This window comes from Anomaloglossus baeobatrachus, chromosome 5 (assembly GCF_048569485.1).
Source record: "Anomaloglossus baeobatrachus isolate aAnoBae1 chromosome 5, aAnoBae1.hap1, whole genome shotgun sequence".
NCBI classification, from domain to species: Eukaryota; Metazoa; Chordata; class Amphibia; order Anura; family Aromobatidae; genus Anomaloglossus; species Anomaloglossus baeobatrachus.
The window spans coordinates 392,306,100-392,319,033 of NC_134357.1; the positions used below are offsets into that span (position 1 = coordinate 392,306,100).

Sequence of the window (12,934 nt, forward strand, 5' to 3'; positions counted from 1 at the left end):
TGTGCAGCCTCAGCTAAGACACACACACACACCCTGTGCAGCCTCAGCTAACAGACACACACACACACACACACAAACCCTGTGCAGCCTCAGCTAACAGACACACACACACACACACCCTGTGCAGCCTCAGCTAACAGACACACACACACACACACACACACCCTGTGCAGCCTCAGCTAACAGACACACACACACACACACACACACACACACCCTGTGCAGCCTCAGCTAACAGACACACACACACACACACACACACACACAAACCCTGTGCAGCCTCAGCTAACAGACACACACACACACACACCCTGTGCAGCCTCAGCTAACAGACACACACACACAAACCCTGTGCAGCCTCAGCTAACAGACACACACACACACACACACACACACACACACACACACACACACACCCTGTGCAGCCTCAGCTAATAGACACACACACACCCTGTGCAGCCTCAACACACACACACACACACACACCCTGTGCAGCCTCAGCTAACACACACACACACACTGTGCAGCCTCCGCCAGCAGCAGAAACACACACACACCCCCTGTGCAGCCTCAGCTGACACACACACACACACACACACACACACACACACCCTGTGCAGCCTCAGCCAGCAGCAGAAACACACACTCACACCCTGTGCAGCTTCAGCGGACACACACACACACACACACACACACACACACCCTGTGCAGCCTCAGCCAGCAGCAGAAACACACACACTCACACACACACACACACACCCTGTGCAGCCTCAGCTGACACACACACACACACACACACACACACACACCCTGCGCAGGCTCAGCCAGCGGCAGAAACACACAAAAACATTCTGCTCACCTATCCTCCGTCGGCTCAGCAGCACGCAGGCATGTGGACCTGATAATGATCACAGCTCCTGCCTGTCACTGCTGAACTTTCTGCCGGCGCGTGCAGAGCACTCAGAGCAGTTCTCACTGCACAACAGCCACTGGCCAATCACAGGTAAGCATCTGAGGTCATATGGAGCAGGTGCTTGCCTCTGATTGGCAGGCGGCTGTTATTGTGTTTTGCAGCGAGAACTTTACTGTGCCCGGCAAAGGCAAAACTGTAAACTGAAATAGATAGCTGGAGGCTGCGGGCTCTTGCACCGGTCGCCATCTTTACCGGGTCCACGGGCCAGCGGGCCGCACGAAGCCACCTGAAGGGCCGCATGCGGCCCGCGGGCCGCGTGTTTGTGACCCCTGGCGTACGCCAACATTTTCCTATTGTGGATGGGGGCAGTTAGGGTTTTATTAGGTCACTAAATTTTCATCTGTATCCAATAGCAAACCAGCACCTTTGGACCATAAGATGTGGTGTACCCAGGATCAGTACAAACGCCATGCAATGGATATACAAAGTGACTCAAAACAACCTATGTGCATGTACAGCTCTACTTAATTTCTGATGTGTTGGAGCACGAACTAGCCCATAAAATGAAGTCATGAGCTATAAACATGGTTATAAACTTGTGGGTCAACAGAGAACTAATAATACTACCTTGATTTTCAAGAATTATTGCTTAAAGTGGGGGTTTTCACTACTTAGGATAGGTCATCAATTCCAGATCGGTGGTGGTGGTGTTGGGGGACACACGCAAGGAGGAGCACTCAGGGGCAGCAGTGTACCAATAAATAGCTCTAAATAGCAAAAAGTGGCAATGGATACAGTAATAGGTATTGTTCACACATGGCATTTTTGCAAGTTGTATTTTTTTTTTTCAGGCAATATCCTCCTATCTTGACAGTGAAAGAATCTGGTTGCAAAAAAACAATTTTTTCCTGCCCTATTGCTTTTTTTGGGCGCTATTTTTTTGTGGATTATGTGTAGTTTATATATAGTACATGTTTATTAAATTTAGTTTAATTCCCCAAAGATGCTGCAAAAACGTAGCAAAAATGGTCTGAGATTGGTCCGCAATGCCCAGGACTGGTCAGCGGCTCTTCTGACCCAAGCATGACAGCTTTATATATTTCTATAAAGTTGTCACTCTCAAGTCGAGAGACCCACCGGCCAGTCTGGGCATTACGGCCCACTCTCGGACTGATTTATATGGACTCTTGAGTGCACCCTAATGATAGGTCTTCAGTAATGTAGGTAGTGGACAACGCTTTTAAAGACCTGTTACCTCTTCTTACTTGTCTGTTTTAGTAAATACGGTACTTAAATTTGCCATTAAATTACAATTCTTGAGCATCTTTTCCTAACTCTTCATTGTGCTGTTCCTCTGTTACCTCCTACTTGACATTTATGGAGGAATTGACAATTGGGTGTTACTAACAGGGGGTGTGTACCTGCACAGCGTGACACTGACCAATCACAGCTGCAGGTTTCAGACTAGGGCGGGACACACCCTTTTCACAAGGCAAAAAGAAATGCCCAGTTGTTACTTTATTTGTAAGCTAATAGGAGGAATATCAGAGGAACGGTATAACACAGAGTTATAACTAAATTTAATGGTGAATATACAGTAAGTATGGACTAAAACAGAGCTGTTAGGAGAAGTAGCAGGTCGTCCTTTAAATTGGAACCTGACTCCCAGTTCTGGACGTCTGCTGTCAATAGCTTCTGGACCCTGATCAATATGCTATGCAGAGACCAAATTTGGATTATACCTTCAAGACTTTGGACTGCCTTTAAGGTAACCTAAAGGGAACCTGTCAGGTGCAATACGCACCCTGAACCACGAGCAGTTCTGGGTGCATATTGCTAATCCCTGCCTAACCGTCCCTGTATCTAGTAGCATAGAGAAAGAGATCTTTAGGAAAAGTATTTCCAAAGATCCTTTATAGTATGCTAATCAGACCAGGGAGTAGTCGCAAGGCCATTAGTTCCCTTGACTAGTCGGACCCCTTAGCATGTTAGCACGCCCCTGTGGTCGCTCTCACTTCTGCTGCTTTTCGATCAGAACGCCCCCGGACTTTCAGTCATGAGCACTACATTAGTTTGAAGCCAGGACGTGTACACCCAGCTTCATAGTGCACATGACTGGAAGTTCGGGACTTCTCATCATGTGCACTGAGCCGAAATCCAGCGTCGTGCGCGGTGGCAGCAGAGAGCGGTGAGATCGACCATGCCTCTGATGCTGCACATTTATTAGCATGATGGCACACCCACAGGGGCGTGCTTACATGCCAAGGGGGCCGACTAGCCAAGGGAACTAACGCTCATGCGACTAGTCCCTGTGCTCATTAGCATATTTGAAAGGATCTTTAGAAATACTTTTTCTAAAGATCTCTTTATCTTTGCTAGTGTATACAGGGACAGTTAGGCAGGGATAAGCAATATGCACCTGTCGCGGGCGGAGGGGACGCGCTCGCCACGCTCGGGTCCGGGGCTTCTGCTGCTGCTGCTCGGTGGCTCGAGCGGTGGGCCGGACCCGGGGACTCGAGCAGCGCTCCTCACCCGTGAGTAAAAAGGGGATGGTTTGTTTAGGGAGATAGTTTGTGACGCCACCCACGGGACGTGGTGATGATGGCACCACCGCTGCTGGTGACGGGGATCCCGGGAGAGATGGTAGGGAGCAGCTAGGATGTTGTCCCCTCTGTGGGTAGGGGGTTGGTGATCCCGGGGCCCGGTGGTGTAACGGGGAGGCTGGATGGCTGGGGTGCAGGGTTGCAGGGACAGCGCGGCGCGGTGCCGGACGGCACTGGTGTACTCACTCAGACAATCAATGACAGAGTCTCTCGTAAACCAAACGGCCGGATAGACGGGTCCTGCAGCCAGCTGCAGTGTTTGTACTCTCCCCGGACAGTGTGATGGTGGCTGTCTTTCCCTGCACCTTTTAGAATGTTCTGACTCCTGTGGTTGCCCACCGGTAGTCCGCTCCCCGGCGTATAGGTGCCGTAGGAGCCCGTTTTGCCCGCAGGCTCTGGCCCTTGGATTTCTAGCCTGTGGCGGTGGCTGTATATCCTCACGGTGTGGACTTTTGCCTTCTGTCGGGTCTTGGTTGTTGGGAAACCCCTGGGCTTCCTGTCACACTCGGATTTGACTATTGTCGGCGGCTCCAAGCCTGGTCGGGGTCCGATGGCCCTGCCTGTGTGCTTAGCTTCACTCCGCTCCTCAGTTCGGTACCGGTGGGCCACCGCCCAGCCCCGGTCCTACGGCTCTGCAGAGTTCCGCTAACTCCTGCAGACGGCCACCACCGTCTGCCAACCTTGCTGTCAGTGCCTGGGCTCCGACCCAGACACTTGCAGTTTCTGACCTCTCACTTTCACCTCCTGAACTCATCTACTGCTTTTCCCGCCTCCAGGCCTGTGAACTCCTCGGTGGGTGGGGCCAACCACCTGGCTCCGCCCCACCTGGTGTGGACATCAGACCCTGTAGGGAGGCAACAAGGGTTTTTGGTTGATTGTTGTTGCTGTCTAGGGTGGGGGGGTGTATATGTTGGTATGTCTGTGACTACCTGGCTAGTCCAGGGCGTCACACACCCAGAACTGCTCGTGGTTCGTGCATATTGCACCTGACAGGTTCACTTTAAGCCAAATTGATGCAACTTTGCACAATATCGCTAATTTTTCACTCTTGCATAATGCTGTTGATCAGTTGGAGCTGTGCGTGTAATTTCTATAGCAATATAACTGTGACATATTCTGGTGCAAAATAAAAGGTAAAGCTGTCAGCCAGAGTCCAGTGTAATAATAGGGGTGGGAAGGGGATGTGAAATCTTTGATAATAAATGTGCTGTGAACTTTTTTGGACCTCCGTTCAGAGGTCTGTTTTTCATGTACGTCTTTTATTCATGTGTTCACGGATAGATCATGTACCCAATAAAGTCTATGAGGCTGTTCTCATATCCGTTATTTTCCGCTGTGCATGTGTCTGTAAAAAAATCGCAGTGACATGTCAGTTATCAGCATCACTGATGAAAATCACCCATACAAGTCTATGTGAAAAGGAGGCCACATAGCATTTGTTGTGAAAGTGGAGACTGGGTACACACAACCGGGAGCAGACTGCAGTAGTGTGCTGCACTGAGTGCAGTACCATATTCATCCACCAGGGGCACATCCCTGTGTGATCTGCTATGCTCAAACATAAAGCTGGGCTGCCCCTTATGTCTGTGTTCCCAGCAGGAGCCTATAATTACCCTTTAATGCTTATGTTAAGATGGAAACTCGTCACTCCAGTGCAATAAATGGAGAGTGACTGCACTAACAATGAGCTGTGTACCCGTGGTTACTTTTATATTCAGACTCAGCCATTTTCAAGTGTTCATGCAGGTTTTCCTGGAAAATGGGTTGGAAAATGACATAATTCTTACTGACAATAGATAGAAATCGCATGTGAAATCTGACATTACGTCTGATTGTTAATGCAGTAATATTAATTATCCCATCTCATTTCACAGTCTGCACTGGAACGGACATGAAACTGCTTCGCCCTTACAGCTATCAGAATCATTACAAGACATTGCGGACTATCTATCAGGATTGTCAGATTATCCTGGGGAATTTAGAGATCACCTACCTAAACGAGAATGATGATGTGTCTTTTCTCAAGGTGAGTTTTACTGGACCTCTTAAAGGGAATTGCTCAGCAGGTTTTTGCTATGTAATCTGAGAGCAGCATAAAGCCACGTGCACATGTTGAGTATTTGGTGAGTTTGCACTTGTTTCCATTATACTTTTCCTCTCATTGTCCCACTTCTGGATTTGGCTTATAAATACTGAGGTAAAAAAACCCCTCACCAAATACTTAATGTGTACACATGGACTAAAATAGGGCAAGATAATCTGATTCCAGTGATGTATCACTTACTGGACTACTTGATTCCAGTGATGTATCACCTACGGGACTACTTGATTCCAGTGATGTATCACTTACTGGACTACTTGATTCCAGTGATGTATCACTTGCTGGACTACTTGATTCCAGTGATGTATCACTTACTGGACTACTTGATTCCAGTGATGTATCACTTGCTGGACTACTTGATTCCAGTGATGTATCACTTACTGGACTACTTGATTCCAGTGATGTATCACTTGCTGGACTACTTGATTCCAGTGATGTATCACTTGCTGGACTACTTGATCCCAGTGATGTATCACTTACTGGACTACTTGATTCCAGTGATGTATCACTTGCTGGACTACTTGATTCCAGTGATGTATCACTTACTGGACTACTTGATCCCAGTGATGTATCACTTACTGGACTACTTGATTCCAGTGATGTATCACTTGCTGGACTACTTGATTCCAGTGATGTATCACTTACTGGACTACTTGATTCCAGTGATGTATCACTTACTGGACTACTTGATTCCAGTGATGTATCACTTACTGGACTACTTGATTCCAGTGATGTATCACTTGCTGGACTACTTGATTCCAGTGATGTATCACTTGCTGGACTACTTGATCCCAGTGATGTATCACTTACTGGACTACTTGATTCCAGTGATGTATCACTTGCTGGACTACTTGATTCCAGTGATGTATCACTTACTGGACTACTTGATTCCAGTGATGTATCACTTGCTGGACTACTTGATTCCAGTGATGTATCACTTACTGGACTACTTGATTCCAGTGATGTATCACTTGCTGGACTAGTTGATTCCAGTGATGTAGCACTTACTGGACTACTTGATTCCAGTGATGTATCACTTACTGGACTACTTGATTCCAGTGATGTATCACTTACGGGACTACTTGATTCCAGTGATGTATCACTTACTGGACTACTTGATTCCAGTGATGTATCACTTACTGGACTACTTGATTCCAGTGATGTATCACTTACTGGACTACTTGATTCCAGTGATGTATCACTTACTGGACTACTTGATTCCAGTGATGTATCACTTACGGGACTACTTGATTCCAGTGATGTATCACTTGCTGGACTACTTGATTCCAGTGATGTATCACTTGCTGGACTACTTTATTCCAGTGATGTATCACTTGCTGGACTACTTGATTCCAGTGATGTATCACTTGCTGGACTACTTGATTCCAGTGATGTATCACTTACTGGACTACTTGATTCCAGTGATGTATCACTTACTGGACTACTTGATTCCAGTGATGTATCACTTGCTGGACTAGTTGATTCCAGTGATGTAGCACTTACTGGACTACTTGATTCCAGTGATGTATCACTTACTGGACTACTTGATTCCAGTGATGTATCACTTACTGGACTACTTGATTCCAGTGATGTAGCACTTACTGGATTACTTGATTCCAGTGATGTATCACTTACTGGACTACTTGATTCCAGTGATGTATCACTTACTGGACTACTTGTTTCCAGTGATGTATCACTTACTGGACTATTCTTCTTTTTCTGTTTAACAGTGGTCAGATTGCTAAAGTGTGTATAACCTGTGCACACCACTGATTGGCAGCTTATTGTGTACACCACTGATTGGGAGCTTATTGTGTACACTGTATATCCAGCAAGCTGCTAATCAGTGGTGAGGGCATGTTACAGAGATTAGTCTAACTGCTCTGCACGAGTAACAAAAAGGAGACAGTTGCACTCTGTAGCGCTAAGATATGTGGAACATGGTAATTAGTGATGAGCGAGTATGCTTGTTACTACTCGGTACTCGCACGAGTATCACTGTACTCGGGCTACTCGGCGGGTATCGAGTAATTTCGCGATACTCGTGCTGTACTCGTGGTCTTCATCCCTGCATGTTGGCGCTCTTTTGAGAGCCAGCCCTCATGCAGGGATTGGCTGGCAGACCACTGCAATGCCACAGCCCTGTTAGTTGTGGAATTGCAGTGATTGGCCGGCCCGCACAGCGTGACCGAGCCTTTATACCGGCGGGCGTGCTGTGCTCTGCACACAGCCATCTCATATTCCCTGCTTTCCCCGCCCACAGGCGCCTATGATTGGTTGCAGTGAGACACGCCCCCACGCTGAGTGACAGGTGTCTCACTGCACCCAATCACAGCAGCCGGTGGGCGGGTCTATACTGTGCAGTAAAATAAATAAATAAATAATTAAAAAAAACGGCGTGCGGTCCCCCCCAATGTTAATACCAGCCAGATAAACCCATACAGCTGAAGGCTGGTATTCTCAGGATGGGGAGCCCCACGTTATGGGGAGCCCCCCAGCCTAACAATATCAGTCAGCAGCCGCCCAGAATTGCCGCATACATTAGATGCGACAGTTCTGGGACTGTACCCAGCTCTTCCCGATTTACCCTAGTGCATTGGCAAATCGGGGTAATAAGGAGTTAATGGCAGCCCATAGCTGCCACTAAATCCTAGATTAATCATGTCAGGCGTCTCCCCGAGATTCCTTCCATGATTAATCTGTAAATTACAGTTAAAAAACACACACACACCCCCGAAAAATCCTTTATTAGAAATAAAAAACAATAACAAAGTCCTTCATCACCAATTTATTAACCCCGACAAAGCCTCCATGTCTGGCGTACTCCACAGTCCTCCAGCGTCGCATCCAGCTCTGCTGCATGCAGGTGACAGAAGCTGCAGAATGCACCGCCGCTGTATGTGGAACATGTGGAACAATGAATATGGGAATATAGACATGCATTACTGCTATGAAAAAACATGTAAAAATTACAATACATAGCACACAAAATTAGCCAGTTTTACGTGAGCCCAACAGCCAGCGGCACGCTGACCTCATTTTTCCTGGGTCCCTATCAAGCTAATGCCTCTCTTGCCGTAGGCTGTTGGGCTCACATAACAATGGCCATTCCTGTGTGCTAAGTATCTTAGTTTTCACATGCTTTTTCATAGCAGTAATGTATGTCTATATTCCCATATTCATTGTTCCACATATCTTAGCACTGCAGAGTGCTAAGGCTATGTGCGCACTTACCGAATTTTCCCGCGGATTTTCCGCGGATTTGCTGCATGTTTCGCTGCAGAAAATGTTCATAACATCTCTGCAGTGAATCACCAGCAAATCCTATGGAGAAAAAAAATCCTGTGCGCACTGGGCGGAATTTGACAGCTGCATGTTTTGCTGCGGGAATCCCGCAGCAAAAACAAGTGCATGTCACTTCTTTTCCGCACATCGCTGCGGGATTTCACTCCATTGACTCAATGTTAATCATGAAATCCCGCAGGGAATAACGCAGGCAGCAAATTCTGTGCGGTTCACTGCGTTTTCCTGCGTTATTCCCTGCGGTATTTCGCGGTTTACCTCCGGTAATGTGCATCACTTGCTTGCGGTTTTGCAGGGAAGTGATGTCATTACAGGAAGAGGAAGCCGTGCAGAGAGTAAACACAAACACAGATCACAGACACACAGACATCACACACACATCACACACACAGACATCACAGACATAGAACACATAGACACAGACACATAGAACACACATAGAAAGAAAACGGAAATATAGGAAAAAAAGAACGTGGGCTCCGCTGCATATTTACCTTCCAGCCGAGGTAAGCACACAGCGGCGGCCCGGTATTCTCAGGCTGGGGAGGGAGAGGGGCAGGGTTAATGTCCCCCGCCTCACCCCCCCGAGAATATCAGCCGCAGCTGCCCCGGCACTGTCGCATGCATTATGCGACAATACCGGCGTGTCCTCGGCTCTTCCTGCCGCCGTGTAGCAGTGGCGGTCAGGGTAATATAACAAGGGGTTAATGGTGATGGGGGACCACCGCCATTAACCCCAGGCTTGATCATGGCAGCGTCTATGTGACAGCTGACATGATCAACCCGTAAGTAAAGTGAATAAAGCACAGACACCGAAAAATCCTTTATTTTAAATAAAACCAACAAGCCTCGTTCACCATTTTATTAACCCCCCCCAAACAAAGCTCCGGCGTAATCCACACAGCTCCGGCGTCCTGCACTGCTGACATCCAGCCGCGACTGTCACAGACACAGGCTGAATGCAGCAGACAGCAGAGGTAATTACCGGTCATTTCCCACGGCCGGTAATGTGAACTCACTGCCGACCGTGGGAAATACAGCGATCTGTCATCTATCTATCCCTCTATCTATCCCTCTATCTATTCTTCTGTCTCTTTATCTATCTATCTATCTATCTACTATCTCAGAATTAAATGACTTTTTTTTTTTTTTTCTTCAATGTGCTTTATTGCATTGAATGCAATAAAGCACATCCGAACCCGCACGCGGCAAAACCGCGGCAATACCGCGAATAATACCGCGGTAAAACCGCGGCAAACCGCATGCGGTTTTCGGGTGCGGTTTCCCGCGGTTTTTTACCGCGGGTGCGGTAATCTTTGAGAGGATGCGGAATTTTCACAAGAAAATTCCATTTCCCAGTGCGCACAGAGCCTTAGATATCTCCCTTTTGTTACTGTTTCATTTTCAGTTTGCACCTGTTCATATTAGAAAGGTAGGATGTGCCATCTGTCTTTATCTTGCCTGCACGAGTGACCTATTCAGGCAGCGATAATCTCCTGCTGATAGAACATTGGTTGGATTGAAACAGCCTAATAAGTAACTGATTCTTGGATTCAAGATCACTTGTCCTATATTATGCTGCTTTCACATTAAATATCAAAAACATTTACACTCATGTTACATAGTCAGTACACAGCTGCCATCATTTACAGTAATTCTGATTAGCCCCATATAAAGTTTAGCTTTGCTAATAGGATCCGTGAACAGCTTACAACACAGCAAGGGGATCTTATTGACAGTTATCAGTTAGGAGAAGGGCCCAATTTTTTTTCAAGGCATTAGATATACCATGGAGCACAGTGAATACCATCACCAAGAAGTAGCTTAAATTTGACTCCACAGTGACATTACTGAGGACTGGGTGTCCTTCAAAAATTGATGGAAAGACAAGATAAAACTTGGTTTGGAAGGCTGACAAGAGGCCTACAGCAACATTGATAGAGATGCAGGAATTTCTGGCAAATATTGATTGTGTACTGTTTGTGACAACAATCCAATCTCCCATATTCTTCATATGTTTGGCATGTGGGGTAGGGTGGCAAGATGGAAGGTCTTTCTTACAAAAAATCATCCAAGCTCTGCTATGTTTTGCCAAAGGCCTATATAAAGTTTACAAAAAGCATGTAGGAAATGCATTATGGTCTGATGAGGCCAAGGTTGAACTTTCTGTCCAAAGTTCTTCCAAAACGTATGTTTGGCGCAAAGTAAACATTGTGCACCACCAAAAGAACATCATACCCACAGTTAAGCATGGTGTAGGCAGCATTGCTGTCTTTTTGCAGCTGAAATGGGCTTTAGTCAAGGTGAAGAGAAATCAATATAGTTTTAAATAGCAAATTTTGCAATCTAGCCTCTGCTAGAAAACTAACGATGAAGAAGAACCTTTCAACATCACAACGACCCGAAGCATATCTCAAAATGAACAAAACAATGGGTTCACCATAATAAGATAAAAAATGTGGTTTATTATCTCAATTCAGACATTTTCAGGAGGGGCCTTTTTACAAGCACGGATATAACAACCTGTAAACATGATTGACATCAATATATGAAAATATATCTCAGTATAAGATTGTAAGCTGTCGAGCAGGGCATCTGTAATGTCTTTATTGTATGTACTTGTCCTCGCTGACTTGTAAAGTGCTGCAGAATATGTTGGCTGTATGTAGATAAAAATGATTATTATAATTATCATTATTATTATAATTATTATTATTATTATTATTATTAAGTCTACATTTGCATGTATTGGACATATGTACATATGCAATAGTCTGTAAACATATTATTAAAGGGAACCTGTCACCAGATTTGGCGACTATAAGCTGCGGCCACCACCAGTGGGCTCTTATATACAGCATTCTAGAATACTGTATATGAGTCCAGGCCACTCTGTATAACGTAAAAAACATCTTTATAATACTCACCTAGAGGGCAGTCCGGTCTCCTTTCTGGCACCTCCTCTCTGCTGTGAAAGCCATCCTCCTACTCAGCCCAGTGTGGATGACGCGTCCTACATCATCCACACAGGCTGACACTGCAGTCCTGCGCAGGGTACTTTGATCTGTCCTGCTGAAAGCAGATCAAAGTACTGTAATCCGTAGGCGCGAGGAAAGGTGAAAGACCGTCTGCACATGCGCACTACAATACTTTGATCTGCCCTTAACAGGGCAGATCAAGGTGCGCCTGCACAGGACCGCAATGCCGGCCTGTGTGGATGACGTAGGATGCGTCATGCACACGGGCCTGCGAATAAGAAAGACGGTTGCTGCAGAGAGAAGGCACCGGACTGGAGAGCAGCGATGCCCATCGGACTGAATCGCCCCCTAGGTGAGTATAATAAAAGTGTTTTTTAAGTTTTACACAGTGGCCTGGGCTCTTATATACAGTACTCTAGAACGCAGCATATCAGAGATCACTGGTGATGGCTGCAGCTTATAGGGGTCAAATCTGATGATAGGTTCCCTTTAATATATGTACACATACAATGAGTATATAAAAAATCTAGTCTACACACTCCTGCTAAAATGCCAGGTTTAATAATTTCAGAAGAACAACATCTGCAAGGAGTTTGTATGTTCTCCCAGTGTTTGCGTGGGTTTCCTCCAGGTTCTCCGGTTTCCTCCCACACTCCAAAGACATACTGATAGGGAATGTAGATTGTGAGCCCCAGTGGGGACAGTGATGATCCTGTCTGTAAAGCGCTGTGGAATATGATGGCGCTCTATAAACCTTGCATAAGAAATAAATAAATAAAACGTTTTACACATTTAATGTCACCTATGATCTGTACAATTCAAATGAAAAGCAAACTGAAATCTTTTCGGGTGGGAAAACAAGATAGTACTAAAATAATGTAGCTGCATAAATATGCGTAATCCTATACTAATGCTTTGTTGAATAATCCTTTGACTTTATGACAGTATTCAGTCTTCTTGGGCAGGAGTCTATCAGCATGGCACATTTAGAAGCAATCTTTGCCCACTCTTCAGTGCAGCAGGTCTCCAAATATGT

At 46.1% G+C, this 12,934-nt stretch overlaps 1 protein-coding gene across 1 annotated transcript in view; it reads left to right on the top strand.

Moving 5' to 3' along the window:
* Nucleotides 1-12,934, top strand: part of ERBB2 (erb-b2 receptor tyrosine kinase 2) — a 147,941-nt gene that overhangs the window by 88,940 nt on the left and 46,067 nt on the right. Inside the window, exon 2 of the mRNA XM_075350132.1 lies at nt 5,391-5,542. Coding sequence (XP_075206247.1) covers nt 5,391-5,542 — 152 coding nt within the window. The remainder of the gene's footprint in view (nt 1-5,390; nt 5,543-12,934) is intronic.